This window comes from Prenolepis imparis, unplaced genomic scaffold (genome assembly GCF_030444845.1).
Source record: "Prenolepis imparis isolate NDT839.2.m4 unplaced genomic scaffold, iyPreImpa1.0 SCAF_9, whole genome shotgun sequence".
In the NCBI taxonomy this organism is placed as follows: Eukaryota; Metazoa; Arthropoda; class Insecta; order Hymenoptera; family Formicidae; genus Prenolepis; species Prenolepis imparis.
Genome location: NW_028141167.1, coordinates 4,903,158 through 4,920,932, shown reverse-complemented (window position 1 = coordinate 4,920,932; position 17,775 = coordinate 4,903,158). Strand labels below are relative to the sequence as shown.

Here is a 17,775-nt window from a genome sequence, read left to right as displayed (position 1 = left end):
AAGTTTCTCGAATTCATCCTCGCCAGGAACGAATTGTTACCTCTTTTTTAAGACGGAAAACCTCTTTTTGACGACCTCGCGTGAGTCTGTAGTAAATCATTCCAGGTCTTGGTCAGAAACGGGTCCCGATTTGGGACCTTCCGACCTGTGGTCGGAGTTAGACAAGTTCTTACTATCCGCACGGCTTACGCGTTTCAAGCTCCTATTATGTCGGAATGTACGTGGTCGGAGTGTTGCCATATGTAGCGACAGTCGGACGCTCCATAAATAGCGATTTGGGATTACGTCGAAGAACTATCGTATCTGAAGTGTGCGCGACGAATAAAATATTCATGTATGTATAAATATAGATTTCTTGCGAACTTATCTCGAGACATAACATTTTCGACGGTGCTCTTTATACAGTATTTAAAATTTCGAAATGTGTGTGTGTGTGTGTGAATTGTATCTTATATTAAATACTTTCGATATTCTTTCAATTTTTTCTAAATGCGAAAATATGATTTTTGTGATTCTGATAAATGTAGAAATGCAGGAATGCTTTTTTCGATATACCTCTGTTCGACGATAAATTTAATCTCTGCGGAAAAACCTCATCGAGAAATAAAGAACGTACAATAAGCCTTCAATAAAGCCCCGATCGAGAGAGATGACAATAACGCTTTCGAGAAGAGCCAGTCCACACACTTCCGGTAGCCACGGCCCATAAATTGGTGCAGCGTGCACACTGTGGAGCATCCTCGGTGGTGTTTATAGCGGCGGATAACAAAGAAAGTAACAGAAACGCCAAAGTGGTAAGAGAGGCGCGGCTAATTGGCCGTGGATACCGGATACCGGGTGCGAGGAGTTTCACTCGAGAGCTCGTTTCTATATATCTTTCTCTCTCCCTCTTTCGCCGTCCTCGTCTATCCTACACGCGGCATTCACTTCGGTCCCGGCGATCGTCGTCCCCGGGGAGCCAGGAAAACGTGTGCCGGATGCTCTAGCGAGACTTCGCACGGACTTGTCGATTTGAGGACTCGGCCACGAGGGAATCCAACAATCGTACGCGACATCGAGAAAGAAACTTGATCTTGGAAAATTATATTGTAGATATAAAAAATGCAATATCTCGCGATGTAAAAATAAGGACAAGTTATTTTTGCGGAAATAATGTCTAAATTAATTAAAGATCGATTCTACAAGAATTCGTTGATATAATTAATAATAAATAATACGGTATGTATGTGTGTGTCTTTAATTTAAATCTTTAAATCTTGCGCTGCGTTACGTTATGTTTTAAATAATAACGTCAAGAGACTAATGTTTAGAAATGATTATTTATAATTTCGAAAGCAATGCATGTGAAATAATAAAGGCTTAATCTCAAGATCAAATTACTGCCATATAGCGCAGTCAGACTATGCAATCTCATAATGTTCCGCTGTTACGACACGAGTCGTCATTAAAGCGTTTCGAGACATTTCAAAAAACAAATCCTACCATGCAGCAGAATGTATAAAAAAAGATATATATGCCATTGATATGTTCTGACGACATTCATAAAAGATATATAATATATGAGAATGCAATTTTTTTTATCATTTATAGATTTTTTTTATTTTGAATAATTATGTGGTAATATAAAATTCTCTCTCTGTTATACTATAAATACGGTTGAAAACGATTTAAAAAGGTAAAGGATAGATTGCTATATAGTTCCTTCCAACTATGTCTAATTGTCTCTTTTCCTCTTTCTTTCCCTTGTTCGAATCCATTATAATTCGCACGATAGCCCCTCGAAATCACGTCGTTCTCCGAAATCCTAAAAGGCGCCCGGCAGTTTCGCAAGAAGAGAGGTAATCGGCAGTACCTATCGTTCGCGATACGGTGAATCCGGAATACCCCACGGGGGTAACAGCGAGAGCTCCGTTCCTCCCTGCAAAGCTTCCCGGATAGGGAGATCCGTGAATAAGTAGTTCGGGAGCTTATTTGTAGCGAAGGGGGTCGGCAAGCGCGCGGCGGTCGTTGGAAAGGGGTCGATACGTATCGCGATTTGCCGCGCTGCCGGGTTATCGGATAGGTATATCGGTCGGCGGGCTGAAGGGAAAGGTCGGTAGAAGAGGGAGGTCGACTCCCTGTCTAACTCTACCGGGTCGACTCCCGCCCTAAGCGCCTAAGCGCCCACGCCCGCATCATCGGGTGTCAGGCCGCCTACGGTAGATAAGAATCATCAAGGCGTGCTCTATCGGCCTCATCTCCGACCACCCTCTTACAATCTCTCCCGCGCGCTCTTTCGGCCTCTTCTCTCTCTCGGGACATCAGCGGCGGCGAAGGCTATAGAATACGGCTCTTCAGAGAAAAATGAGAGAGAAAAAGGTAAGAAGGAAGAAGAGGACGACGAGGACGGAAGAGATCCGTTGATGCCGTTCGGGACGTACGGGACGAGGACGGAAGATTCTCGGCGTTGCACGTCGTTGCACAGACGAATCGAGGGACACCGAGTCTATTTTTGTCGGGTGGCTGCGGCGCGGCGGTGGCGGGACAAAAAGCCTGCGGCTTCCACCGCCCTCCCCCCGTCACTTTCTCTCTCTCTCTTCCTCTTTTCTTTTTCTTCAACCGCTTTTTTCCGCATTTCCCTTTCCCACCCTCGTTCTCTCTCTCTCAGTCTGCGTCTCCACCCCGTCTTCTCCTCTCTTCCCTTTCGCCATAGCGGTCCTTCTCGCTCTTTTTTCTTCTTTCTCTCGCTACGCCTCTTTTTGTGCCACCGCACAACCCCGATCCGTCCTTCTCTCGCGCCCACTTCTCTCTCTCTCTCTCTCTCTCTCTCTCTCTCTCTCTCTCTCTCTTTGCCCGACGCGCGCACTCTCCCCCGTGCCTTTTTCTCTCCAGCGTTCTTCCTCTACCTCTCTCTTGCTCCCGAACACAACCACCTCTGTCGCTTTTTCGCCGATGTTCCCTTCTCCTCCCCCCTGTGCCCTTTTCCTGACGTGAAACCGATCGCGCACGCGAGCGAGCGAGAGAGCAGAAAGACCAGGATCACGTAGAGAACGAGAGAATGAGGAAGAAAGAGAGAGAAAGCGAATATCCCGAGTCCCGTATACACACAGGCGAGCGAAAACGCGCCGCAGGAGTGCCGGCATGAAAGAAAGAGAGGACAGGAAGGAGAGATCAGAGGGAAGGGGGCTGTACCGGCGAAGAGCGATGGAATACGCCGCGGGCGGAAAGAGGAAGAGGAAGGAGAGAAACGTGGATGCTGAAGAGAAGCGGACGTGCGAGCGGGACGCCGCGAACGAGTGGAACGAGATAGATCGTGATAGAGAGTCAGAAAGAGAGCCAGTGTCGGAAAGAGAGAGGTAGAATGGAACGGGCGGAGGTTGGCAAGCAGGTTGGGGAAAAAGGCCGAGGCTCCCTTGGCGGCCCGCTACTAATTGCCGCCGGCCGCGGTTACGTGCCGCGCGTTATAGCCGCCGTGTGCGCGAGGGGACCGAGGGAACGAGACGGTCGGGACCCCAGAACTCAGCCGCCCAGAACGGCTCAGCCGGTCCCGAGTTCTCGGCGCGTACGCGCTCTCGATCCGCGCGCTTTCGTTCCGCGTTCATGCCGGCGCATGAACAGCAGGCCGGTATGTTGGACGGTATGCGAACCATCGGCAGAATCTCTTCTCTCTTTCTCTCTCTCTCTGCGAAAGCAGCGACGAAATTCGCTCCGCTAAAGCGGAGAAATATTCCCGCCGCGCCGCGGATCATAACGGATGCATGCGCCGCCGATGGGAACGAAATATAGGAACTTAGGTTCGATACGAGTCCGACTGGCATAAATATATAATTAATACGAATACGATACGAGAAGGGAGGAATTCGATCTCTTTAATCGCATTCTGAAAATTTCGCGCATTTCTTCGCACATCCTCGCCCAATATTTTTGTCGACCAAATATCCATCCCAAATTATTTCACGAATGTCATTAGGTATTTTAGCATCTCGTTTTAATATCTTATCGCGTGCAAAAATTGATGAAACGCAACTTTAATTTTAAGATACTATCTTAATATGAAGTGAAATGTATACGACATATTCCAGATGTTAATTTTTGGAGCAGAGGATATACATTGTTAACGGTATCCTGGGAGTGAACCAGAAGCTCTGCTCCTGTTAGTTCATTTACAGAGTAAGCGTACCGAGTTAAGGCCCGGAAATCCAGATTGTAGTGTCGTATTTCACGCTACCATGGCTGCTCTGTCGCGTCCGACACCGTTCTTCCTATCCGTGTACCTAGTGCAGCGAGTCTGTTTTAATGCCCAGCAAATCTCGCGCTGTTCTGCTTTCTTCGCGGATTGTTTCGCGGGATGAATTCATCCTTCGGATTTACCCTTCTCTCGATTTCCTTCCAAGATGGCAAGGTTATTAACCCTTTCGTGATTGCATTTTAATCTCTTCGGGAAAAACAATGCTTATATATGGATATTTTTCACGGTACTTAAAATTTGATTTCTTATAAATTTCTAATAAAAAATTTACAATTAAAACACTTTTTTATTTACTAGTGAAAAAATTGCTCTCGATAAAATCCAAGTTACAAAAGACGTATATGTGGTCAAAAATTCTTTGAATAAACAAATATCCAGAATAGAGACTTCATACATTTATTTAAAATTTGGCTTTGTGGACTTTATAGCGCAGAATTCGAATTTGATGGAAGAGATGGTCCGCACGTAAATTGAAAGACGAACATACATATAACATTACATAACAATGTGGCAAAATCGGCGGCGAGAAGCTTTCAATTTTAGCGGGCGAAAAATTCGGAGTAACGAAGGGGTTAATCTCGGGGCATTAGCACGAGCGCACGAATGAAGAGCGTGCACTTTGGTTATCGATACGGGGAGATAGTGGCGATAACAATCTTTATCCAGCATTACCGTTGTGATAAACCGTAGACGGAGCTTAGCCTCTCTCCATTTTGCACTCTCTTTCTCTCTCTTATGGATTTTATAAATAAAATTCTGCTTGCGCAATGAACCGAGTTCCACCCGTGTCGCGAAAAAAAAACATTACGCGTGAGATAGGACGCGACAGTAATCTAATTTCGTTAGACCGATTTTACATTATATGTTATTAGAGAGAAGGGATTCTATGAGAAAATTTCAAATATTATTTTAGTAATAATAAATGTGTCAAAAAATATTTTCCTTTTAATAAAGTTCAAAAATATATAACTGAAGTTAGAACTTAAAATGTGTTGCATTCTATTGAAAATATGCATCGTTATTATATTTATAATATATCCATTCAAAGAAGACAGATTTTTTAAAGTTGATGTATTTATTACTTTAAAATATTTCTGAAAAAAAAATATTTCTCTTTTGCTCTGGGTATGAGAAGCCAAGTATAATTAAAAAAATTCTGTCTTTTAAAAATCGAGCACGAGAGGGAGAGGGTTTTGTGTCCGGATCAGTGTGGCATGCTAAAAATAAAAATTCTCGCACGAAGCTCCCGTCGTTGTCGTAGTTGCTCGGAACCCTCTGTTCGTCCCTCGGAGAGAGACCTCACGCGTTTCTCTTTAGTGCGTGACTCAGCAGGGCCGAGACACAGCGAATATACGCCTCGAAGCCACCCTCGTTGTTGCCTCCCCTCTATTCCTTTGCCACCGCCGCCGCCGCCGCTCTTCCCATCAGGTCTCGTCCACCGCCGGTGCCCGAATGCAACCAGGCGGCGAACCCTGGCGCTCTCAACACAGACACACACACACACACGCGTAAGGGAGCGCGCGCACGTACTTTCATTATCGAGGCAAGGGTGGTGATAATAATCAAGCGCTGCTGCCTGGGCCACGCTAAGGGCTAGGCCGAAGGGCGCGCAGAGCGATCTTATATATATCAGCATCGAATACCATTACAAAGAGCGATTGTAGCGGATGTTACTTTTCTTTATCTCGTTTCAGCGTCGATACTCGCGGAATCGAATAACGTGCGATTTATTTGACATATCACTTAAAATCTTTCTGTGTGTGTATATGTATGTATGTGTGATACATTCTCAAGTTTCAGAGATAAAAAAATTTATAATTGATTCTACTCATAAGACACATTGATTAAAATAGACGAAAAGCGAGGAAATTGAAGGCAATAATACGGCGAAGTAAATTTTGCTGTAGGGATCAAATAAATTTCTTTCCCGGCAAGTTTTCCGATAATGAATTTCTTCTTTTAGAAAACATCACGCAGTATCGTACGGCCGGTCGACGATCGATCGCAATTTATTTACGCGCTCTTCAATCAATGCGGTTTATTCGTAACTGTCCGAAAGAGGTGGAGGAGGAGAAGAGACGTGAAACAAAGAAAGAAAGAATGGGAACCATTAGCGAAGAATTCGCAGCGTTCGCCAAAAATGCAGAGGACCACGGGATCGCGTCGCTTTACTCGTTCCGCCTTGCTACTCTCTCCTCCGGTGAAGGAGGTCAACTGTTTTATTGGCTAAGGGTCGCGGCGCACGCCCTCGGAACCACGGTTTCGGTTAACCGAGCCAAACCCCCGAAATCGGAGCGACGAATTATCGCCTTGGTTAACCTCCGCGCGCGAGGACGATCTTTTTCCTTGTTCACGTCTTTGCTACCTATTCTATACGGATGTCCCAGTTCCCTTGTCCCCATTGATTAAAAACTTCCAGCAGCGCTCTCCGGGCGCTCGCAATTTTCCCAACAAATGTCGTTGTTAAAAAACGTCATCGGATATTTAGCAAACGCGATTCATATGCTATCTTTGCGTTGTATCACAGAAATCATCAGAGAGAAAGAACGAAGAGTCTCTGATTAAATGGTAAATATAACGTCACGAGAAGACAGTCTTAGATCTCTTCTGCACATGCGCGTTACTACTATACATAAAGCATAAATCCTAATTTAGATTAAATTTAAATAATATTTAAAAGGTCTCTTCTATATTTTAGCCTGCTCTTTTAAACTTATTAAAAAAAACTTATTATTTTCGAACATTAACGATTGTATCTAAAAATAATTTTTTTTACGCAAGCTGTGCCGCAGAATAATCATGAAAGATAAATGTAACGTGATTATCATGTTTTTCACATTTTTATCACATATCAAAATTACGTGTCGGATCGCTATAGCCAACCTAATAACGCTGCAGTTCGAACAGCGCAAGGAAAGAAGAAAAAAAAAAAAGGTTTCCGCCGTCGCACGCACGAGAACGACGAGCGGAGCACTTACGCACGTGTGCTCACACACACATACCTAGATATACATATATACGCATGCTATATAGCTGCGGCTACATGCCGGCGGGCCCGTGCTTGTACGGGACCTTTAGCGGCTCACAAGCCGCAGTCGGGACGATCAATGACAACCTCTCTCTCGCTGCGTCCTCGTCGGGTTCACGTGACTAAGCACGGTTAGTTCGCTTTCTCTCTCTTTCTCTCTCTCTATCCTCTTGCCTCATAATCGTGAGAGAGAAGGACAGAGAAAACGACGTGGCGAAGACGAAGAGAGAGCATACCAGCGCTCCCTCTCAATCAAGATAGACGCGCGAGAGGCTTAGCACCGAGAGAGGAGGCAAACACGACGGCGACGGCGGCGTTTCTCCTCGCGAGGGGAGTAAGCGAGAACGTCTCGAAGCCACAGCCAACGGAGCCCGACAAGAGGGGAGACTTATACCGCTTCGGGTCTTGGAATCGGAGTCTCGTAGTCGGCGCGAGCGGGGGTGGGACGCGAAGGGAGAACGAAGGGTGGCCGGTGTAGAGAGACCCCCGTGCGAGAGAAGCACGAGGAAGGCACGGAACCGTAGCGAGACGGAGAAGAGGAGTGTGCGAGCGGCCGATAGACGGCACATGGAGCGAGACAAAATAGCTGGGAAGGATGTAGGGAGAAAGAGAGAAGCGAAACGTAGAACACACACAGAGGGAGGAAGCGAGGTGGACGGGAGAGAGGAAGAGCCGCGGCCTGTCTGTGCCTCTGCTTCGGAAAGTGACTAATGACTGGCCAGACCTACCTACTCTTCTGCCACCCTCGAGGCGAGTGAGCGAGCGAGCGAAAGGGATCGAGTGGAGCAGAAGAGGAGAGAAAAGAAAAGCTCTCCTCTCTCTTCTCCAGAGAGTTATCGCGGTGGCGAACCTTTCCTCTCCGCCGTTGTTATCTCGCGGCTCTCGACGACGGTCAACCGTGAAAAATGAGTGTCGCGAGCGGGTGATATTTTGCGGGATGCTGTGAACGGAAATGGAGTGGGAGAGAGAAAGAGAGAGAGAGAGAGAAAGGAGGACGCGGAGAGAATCTCGGAAGGCATGCAAAATCCCGCCACCGTCGCCGTTGGGCGAGAGAAGGATGAATCCGCCGCTGCTCCGACCACCCGGAACTGTGAATCCCGATCGATGGACCGAGCAAGCGACTGAGCGAAGCGGCGGAATTCTAAGCGCGCCCGCTCTGCGCTCTTCCTTTTCCGTGAGAAAGAGTGCCGCTTCGGCGCCCGGAATCCCACGGCACCGCGCGACGCGCGCAAACAGCAAGCGCGAGATGTAACTAATAGAACACTGCAATTTTAAAAGGGAGAAAGAGAATGTCCGGGATAGTTAGACCCTTCTCGCGTTTAATAAAAATACATCTATGAATTAGATTCGCGGAACCGAGAAAAAAAGACTGTACGTTTCCTTTGATTCTTTGAACGGAAATCGAAGATGTATAGACCGTAATAATGATCCTAATTGATTCTTGAAATTTATAATGTACTGACGAGTAGGGGATGAATTTTAACGATACGCGTTTTGATGCGAATTTTGCAATGAAATAAAATTCACCGACGACGACGATTTATCGACGTGGAAATATCGGATAAAATAACGCTGTAATCTCGCCGGCGATTTGGAAGAACTCGAGGGGAGGGCGGTGTCTGATTTTTGTGAGACCGGATTGCGCAGTATACTATATGTTGGGCAAAGAAAACCGTGAAAGTGTCCGCCTCTCTCGCGATAGAGTGAAATGTAATTGAGCAACGGGAAGGAAGAGAGCGTCTTCCCCGCGTGTGAACATCTCTCACAGATATACGGATGATAATGGGGCATCGTTGTTCTGATAGAGACGAGAACTATAGTACCGTAGAAAATGAATGTTCGTGACAATATTTCGACGAATTATTCTTCCCGACAATACTCTAGAGATATATATAGTTTGTAAAAATATTATACGAGATTTATAAATATTATACGACATTATACGAGATAACTGTGATTTTAATATATTAAGAAAAAAATTTTTTTTTAAGTATCAATTTTATTTATATATAACTACCGTACCTATTAAATTTCGATTTCGATGTCGAAACGTAAACCAATTTTACAGATTAGATTATCACTTCGTTTATCGGGTTATCCATAACCATGACCAGTTTAATCAAGACGTTCCGGCGCGAGTAAATCACGGGATATTCCCGGAATATCCAGCGCAGGCCCGATAGGGCGTGCACGATGACGTGGCGCTGTCTAAGTAATTTAACGCGTTATCGGATAGTCTTAAAGTAGCGCATCAGGCGTAGCGAGGAGACGAAGCTAGAGAGAGATTCTCTCGCAGGTTTCATTTTGCGCCGAAATCTCTGCGAGAGAAGACGCGGATGGAAAATCGCGGAAGCGGTACCAAAGAGAGACCCCAGACCAGACGAATGGCGTGGCGCAAAGCGCTCCTCTCTCTTTCCTTTCTTTTTTTTCCTCTTTCACTCCGACAGCTTGGCAAGGCTCCGGCAAGTGGATCGAAGCGCCGTTGCATCGACGTAAGTCTCTTCCTCTTTACCCTCCTTCCCCCTCTACCCCCTTCGACGGAGATCGTCGGACGAGGTGGCGGCATCGGCCACGCCGTTACACGAGCGTATATACATAATTAGACACAATTAAGCGGCCGCCTTATCTGTGCACGATGAGCCCTCTCTCTCTCTCTTTCTCTGTTGCTTTCTGAGCGCATGCCGCGCCCGAGATTTCTCGCAGTTTTTCTACTCGCCGCGCCGTGAAAATAAACCCCACCGACTCGTAAACCTCGGGTTTCTCTCGGTAGGCCGCCGTCGCGGTGGGCTCTTTTTCCGCACATGTCGCCGCGCGCGCGGAACGACTAATCTGCGTGGATAAAAGCCCGAAAGTCAATTTCCCGGGAATAAGGATAAGAAAGTAGAATTTACGGGCTGAATATAGGACAGCTTCGCGGAGCGACGTTATTACCGTTCTCTGCGCACGGTTAGCGCGTAAGAAAATTGTTATAACCGCTTCTTCTTTTCGCTCTGAGCATTTCTCTTAAGAGTATCACTTGAGAAAAGTATACAGTGAACTATACCAGGAGGAACGTATGTATCTAGATATGCAAATCTTGATGTGTATATATGTATAGGTATGTGTTTAATTTTATCTAAATCGCCGTCTGTTTCACGTTAAATAAAACATATATATGTCTCATTATATATATCAGTTCGTAAGTAAAAAAAAATTTTGCAAAATATATTCCAACCCAAAACTCATCCTATCACTCTTTATTTATTAATCTAAATCTAATTGCGATTCTTCGAAAGAAATGATCTGTCGGTACCTCGTCTCTCAAACGATCTCTTAATCTAAATCGTCTTTCAACGACCACTCGTGAGCTCTACCTGAGGAACGTTTCCCGAGCAAGGTTTCTCGCGATTACGGGAGGTAGGATAATCTGCTTGAATGTACTCACCTTGTTGTGCGGCAGCTGCGTGGGCACGTAGAGCGGCGGATCCAATCCCGGGTTCGTGACAGCGTGACGTCCGATAATCTTGTCGGCCGGTTTTGCGTCGTAGCCTTCCGGCTGGCCGATATGGAAACCCTTGCTCTTGACCCAAAAGCGGAACTTGCTGTTCTCGGCGCTGTTCACTTCCTCGCCCCGCAACGTTCTCAGAATGCGGGCGTATTTCTTGAGGGTGATCGTCTTGGTCTTGGCCTGATCGCCGTACGTTTTGATCACCCACGGCTGATAAGTGTTAAACATGGTGTCGTTTTGAAATTTCCTCGGCGAAGCCGTGGCGGCCATCTCGGCTCCGTTCGGGCCCTTTTGCACGCCGTACGAGCCACCGTTGACATTCGGCGAGTACGACAACGATATTCCGTTCTTCGTGTCTACAGTAGCGGAACCGTTCGCCGCGTATCCGCTGTTTAACGAGTTCGCGACGCCGGAAGCGGCCAAGGAACCGCCGGTCATGTTGGAAATGTCGAGGTACGAGACGGACGAGTTCTTGCCGAGGTTCGTGGCGTTACCGACGAAGGTTGCCATGGAGGTCGACATGTACGGTGGTATCGGTGTAGCAGGCATGCCGAGGCTTCCGGCGCACAGGCCGGCCGTTTGTCCGCTTGTCAAACCGAGCCCGGTCACGGAAGCGTACGACGCCACGTCCGACATGCCTGACGTAGTCGTCCAGCTGGTCGAGAGGACGGTCGATATACCGCTCGTTGAGGAAGAGGTAACCGAGGTGGCAGCCGTCGAAGTGGACGACGACTTGGTCTGAGTGGTCGATCTCGAAACGGAAGTTCCGCGACTCCTTGAATTCTGACTGTCGGTCGAGGTACTCGTGGTTGTCGAGGAGGACGCCGAATTACTACTACCTTTCGCTCCGCTCGTCGAAGTCCCGCGGGACTTCTTCGTTGGCGGCTCGTCCCGAGAGCCGGCGTTCATCGAGTTCAGATTACCGTGGGATGGGCTGTTGTTGTTCTCGTTCCTCAAGCGCTTGTTCGACGACGACGTAGTGGATGGCGAATGACTCGAGGGAGTCGGCGAGCTGTTCACCGGCGCTCTGCGACGCAAACCCATCATCGTCGTGCTGGCCATATTCGCGTCGTTCGCGTTTGTTTACGTGTCGCGAGCGGGCTTCTGTTCTTTGCCGTGAGCCCGCACCCGGCACATCGACACTGAGCACACTGCAAGTCACACTATCAAAGTCACACTATAAAAGATCATCCGCGATTACTCGTTTGTCCGAAACTCAACGTTCGCGGCGACGTTAACACGGTATCGTTCGAGAAACGCCCCGACGTTTTTCTTCGGGGATGACGATGACGACGACGGCGGCGATGCTGCGCCTGGAAACAAAAGAGAGATGAAATGTGACGAGGAAAATTAGCTATGCGCAATTAAGCGGCGGAAACGTTTAAGCGCAAGGGCGCCGCTAATGGACTACTACTAGCCGAGCGGGTGGAGGCTATCGTCAGTGGGAGAAGTAGATTATAGCTGGGATATAATACGCGGCAGAAATTCACTCGGGAAATTGACTCCCGTCGCCTTCCACTTTCTGTCCGATAATAGACGCGCGGCACCCCGCGCGTAAAAAAAACTCGCCGCGAAAAACTCTCCGCTCTAATATTCTCGGCCGGATCCGATCACTCTCGCCTCTCTGCGAGCTTAATCAGGGATTCGTAGGGGCATCAGTATCTAGCGAGGTCATTTATTTTGAAAATAAAGTGAGCCAAATTTCAGAAATTTCGCTAAAATTGAGAGATTAGTTTATGCTCCTAATTTATTTAGCTTATTTTGATTCATTTGAAACCTGCTGCTTTTAAAATAAACGGTTCACTTAAAATGTCTATACTTCATACTTTTTCTTTTTTTTATACACTAAAATTATTGTTATCATAAATAATGCAAAACGGATTAACTTTTCGACATCGCTCGCGCTTGAAATAGAAATCTCGCGCTTCTTCATGTTTCAACTCTAACCGCGTATGAAGAAATGGAAACTTTTCGCAAGAGCACCATTAGGATAGACGCTGACACAATTAGCTAGCAACTTACACGACTTATTAAACAGAGGAACCGGTTAGTCGCAACGACCTTTCCTTTCGCGCGTGCGGAGCGCTTTTGCGCGAATGCCCGATATCAAACTAGAATATAGCGTGCCACGTGTCAGCTGAAAAAAAAACATCCCGAGGATCGAAACGTTATTGTTCTCTACCTCCTGCGGCGCATAGAGCCGAAAAATAATGAGATATAACGACCTAAAAATGAAGCTACCCTTCGTACGGTTCTCACCCTTAGAGACACCCTCGATATCACGCCCTTCGATGAACGTTCTGGTTTATCTACAAAATCCAGAAACATTACGATGATTCGTTCAAATTCATACGCGCACACATACATACACATATTACTGAATATATATAAATTTATATAGCAAAGCAAAGCGTTCGAAACCGCTGTAAATGTATCGAAGATCTCGTGGAATCACGTATTACGAATAAACGTGACCGAATAGGGTATAATCCGCAATCGTGGCGCGAACCTAGGAGAGCGGGAATTAATTCGATAAGGTCGATCGAAACGTCCGGCAGTTCGCTCTAACAGCTCCGAGAGCGATGCTTAAAGCATCCTTAGATGGCGGGAACTGGATAATCCTCGGAATACCGGTAGGTTGCTCCGCGATGGCGGATATCAAAATGAAATCTCGCGAAGTCGCGGAAACAGTCAATTCCATCGACGGCCTTGGGCTGCGTTAACGGGCAAATTGTCGACAATCGTAGGACACGTTCAATGAACAGGAATAAATGGGAATATAACTATTTCGACAAAGTTCTTCGAGATAGCAAAGGAAACGGACTATGCTGTGTATGCATATACATATAGTAAACGAAACAATTAATAAATATTGTATTGATATTGATCAAATCAATTTCACAAATTAAAAAGAAAATGCATAAATAAAATTTATAAAGATTTCATTTATATCCCGCGTAAAAATATTGACGAGATTTTTTAAATTAAAAATTAGAGACTTTAATATTAAAAATTCGCTTTTACGTACATTTATGATAGATACTAATTATTCGGGACAGTTGTGCCTATAATGGATCGAGAGATATCTCTAAATATCTTAGTCCGGATCGTTCGATATGTCTTGACGAGAGAATCGCGCGAAAGACTGGCATTCGGGGTGGATTTCTTATTTTCGCGATTACCGCTCTTGGGAATGTCAATCAACGAGCCAACCGACGGATCGAGCGAGTTTCCGTGTAAAATGGTAGACCTCTGCGGTTTACGCTAGACAATCGAGAAACAAGCCCGCGAGCGGGAACTAATTCAATGAGGCCGATCGAAGCGTCTAGCACGGTGGCTGGCATAATGGCCGGAACGCGATGTACGCTGTCTCCTTCAACTAACAGAGAGAGAACCGGGGAGAGAGAGAGAGAGAGAAGGAGAAATCATGAAGGCAAAATACGATCAAAAAGTCGGGATGATATCATTGCTAGATAATCAATATTATCTCGCGCGCGGAGATACAATCGTGCGAGAGTGCGAAAAGATTTATTTCGAGAGCGTCGCGATTTCCTTAATTAACGGGCCGATTAAGTATCTATTAACTACCGCAGTCTCGTATTTAATCTGCGCCACCATCGAACCAGACTTGCAGACAGATCAATGGGGGAGAGACCAAAGCGGATAAAGTCGACTGGTAATATTAAACGGAATATTTATGCTTTTTGATTGCGAAAGAAAGAGTACGAGAATAAAAGCAAAATGAGAAATTTATAGAAAATAAACTTTTTAATTGCCATATAATATTTAGTACATGTCGCCGAAAAATAACGTTAAATGATTAATTGATATCACTTATTTAATTCGAGAAGGCATATAATTCTGAATATAAAATCTATTTATATTGATAATTTATATTGTCAAGAAATTTTCATCCAGTAATTATTAGAAGTTCATCAAGATGCATAAAATATTTAGGAGAATAAAATTTAAGCTTAAATATTCGTGGCTTTAGAATTTTAAACGATCTCTAAAAAGTACGTAAAATTGTAATGTGTCGAAGGAAACTTAATAAGTCCACATGCGTGTACGTGTGTGTGTGTGTGTGTGTGTGTGTGTGTGTGTGTGTGTGTGTGTGAAGGATGAAGAGAATCTCAAATTAAGTTATCTCGGCGCGTTCCGATTTCGCTGAATATGTTACACCGCGCAAACGCTCGCCAAACGCGGACGGAAACCCTAGACTAGGTGAAAAAAACTCTCGAGAGCTTGCATTCGCGAATACGGTGACCCGATTAGGTCAGTCGCGGATTGCGCTTAGATAACTCGCGACGAACAATCGGGGAAACAAACCCGAGCGGCGAAACGATTGCGAGTGGGAGCGAAAGGGGATGAAGGGGGAGAGCAAATTCAATAAGGCCGATCGAACCGTCCATCCGGCACGGTAGCCCCGGCATAATGGCCCTGGCGCGCGATATATCCGCGTGCTCCTTTAGGTGGCAGAAACGGGGCCCCGGGACGGTGATATGTCTCGGCTTAGAGCCGCACACAAGTCACGTAGTGGCATGGGACCACCACCGAGTATTATAGCGCGTCCCCTGTCGTCCCCGCAAACGCCGTCTTTTCCCCTTTCCCCTGTTCCTCTTCTCTCTCGTTTCGCATCTCTCGTCCCCTTTACCGTGTCGTTCTATCTCCCTTCTTTACTCCACGTACGCCATTCTCCCTCTCGTGCTCTATCTCCTTCTCTATCTCCCTCCCTTCATGTACATATTACTCAGCGTATAATATGGGTGCCGCTCGCACACCGAGCGGTCGGGTGTCACGCTACGTGCTTCCTGCCCGCAGGCCATAGTGCGACAAAAGGCCTTATGTCCGCCCGCTCGTGGGACACTCGTGATCGCAATGTGTAATCAAGCTCGCATGGCCACTGTATTACCACGTACGCCCACCCGTTGTACGCGTGCATACGCGGCAGTTTCGGTTATCCGTTTCCCGCGCAGGACGCCACCGAGTCCTCCCGTTCATCCTCTCTCTCCCCCCGACACCTCTTGTCTACCGTTGATCGGTTTCGTAACAGCGGCGTCTCGTGGCCACCGATCGTCAAATTCGCGATCGCTATTTTCATCGTCTGGAGAAACACGACTGTTCCCATTTTTTTTATTATCGCGAATAAAAGCAATATATGAGATATTTCTAAAATACATTGCCAAATTTGGTATGAGAAAAGATTATTGTAATGAGATTGATAATCCATTCTTGATCTATGACAAGATTTTACAAGTATGCATAGAAATTCGGGGAAATTTGATTTTAAAATAATTATTACTCTGCTTCTCGTTTTAAAGAGAAGATCAAAAATACTTTCATTTTAATGATGCTTATTTTGTATTGTCTCGTCATGATTCACAAATATAGATAGATCAATTTGTGCAGTTACTCTTATGTATACATTAATTATTACAGAGATATCAAACTAATTTATCGAATCGTAACAAGTGTTGCTATTTTTTATTAAAAAAAAAAGTTTTATTTGTGTTTCTAGTTTGCGAGAGATTTTTGCAAAAGTTTATAAGTTGAAAGTAAAGAATTTTGTTGAAACTATGGTTGCATAATCTTTTTCATCCTTTTTCAAAGAATGCAATTAATAGCTTTCCCAATTTGACGATCTATAGACACCTTGTACTTTGGAAGCTTGTTTCCTTCTCGTAACTTATTCAAAGCGAGTATTAATAATTACTTCAACGGAAATCGCTCTTCTTCTGTCGCTAAAAATAAAATTGCCAAAATTAAAAGTTGACGCAATTGTCTGTTGAAAGTAACTACGTGTTAAATGATGAAACTAGAGTAAAAAGATCTTTACTATTTGTAAAAACATCAATAATTTTGATCAATCGATTTCGTGACTATTAATTAAGGCTTACTATTAATTATCATATTTTTATTTTGTTAAATTAAAATTTTTGAATAAGAACATTCGTCGGTGCAAGTGCAGAGAGAATCCGCGAAAATAGCTTCGATTTCCGAGCTAAAATCTGGCCGCGAAAACATTTTCGCAATCGCGGTTGAAACATCGCACGTCAAATTTCGACGACTTCACAAGTCGACAGACGAAACTCAAAGAGTCCATAAACCCAGGCAATTTACGATCAATGTAGACACATGTTTTGACGCGCGACTAGTTTGCGTAAAATTTCGAACGTTCGCGACAGGATTATAACAGACGATATATGATTAGCACGAAAGATTCAAAATTCCGCCAGGAGAGAACACAAAGAAGAGACTAAATATCATCTATTATGGATAATAGCCACGACTCTCGCGAAAGTCTCTTCAGAAATGTGACGCGTTTTATTTTCAAGCGTTGAAGGATCAGCGTAACGAGATTGCGAGATGCAAGCGCATAATAGTACTCCGATCTTGTTTGGCGCAAGAGTTGTGCGAGAAGCTATATCCAATCTTAACTACTTTTATCGATCATCCGTCATATTAACGTAAGATAATTTCAATAGTTGCCTTACATCTGATCATTGTTTAAAAAGGATCATAGATGAGGGATAACAAATCCTTCATTTTTCAACGCTTAACTTCTTCAATGTTGCGATATTGCGAATTTTTTAATAATATTTTGTAGAGTGAATAATCCAAAGAAAAAAAATATAATTACAATAAATTTCGAAACTTAGTTATTGAATATAATATACATATGTAAAACTAGTCATCATTAGTGAGAATTAATTAATTTAAACAAAGAGTTTTTAACAAAGCAAAAAGTGACGTTTAATTTAACTCATCATCGCTCAATGCGTCATCTGTGAAATGCGTTTAATAAATTCTGTAGAAAAAAAAGTTGCAAATAGAGTCAGGACGAACTATCGCTGATAATGACGCTTTAAAAGAGCACCGCAAACGAGTGCTTTGGCTTTTCCAATTCAATTTTCGCGCGCGCATTTTCCGTTGTCCGCCTACGTCGAATTAAATCGCTAGTATAAGAACCAAACGCAACAATCTCGTGTAATCGAAATGCGGCAATCTCTTTAACACTCTTGGAAAATCGAT

General features: G+C 44.9%; 2 protein-coding genes across 5 annotated transcripts in view; one reads left to right on the top strand and one right to left on the bottom strand.

The window, feature by feature from the left end:
- The window catches only part of LOC145940360 (uncharacterized), a 96,621-nt gene that overhangs the window by 28,971 nt on the left and 49,875 nt on the right, over window positions 1–17,775 (bottom strand). For 2 of the 4 annotated variants that reach the window (XM_083045418.1, XM_083045419.1), the window contains one exon: window positions 10,681–12,056. In XM_083045418.1, the coding sequence (XP_082901544.1) occupies window positions 10,681–11,805 (1,125 nt within the window). In that variant the 5' untranslated portion in view covers window positions 11,806–12,056. Of the gene's footprint in view, window positions 1–10,680; window positions 12,057–12,765; window positions 12,947–13,002; window positions 13,022–17,775 lie in introns of those variants that run through there. The other 2 variants (XM_083045421.1, XM_083045420.1) reach the window with 2 other exon arrangements.
- The window catches only part of LOC145940367 (uncharacterized), a 278,019-nt gene that overhangs the window by 226,080 nt on the left and 34,164 nt on the right, over window positions 1–17,775 (top strand). The window lies entirely within an intron of this gene.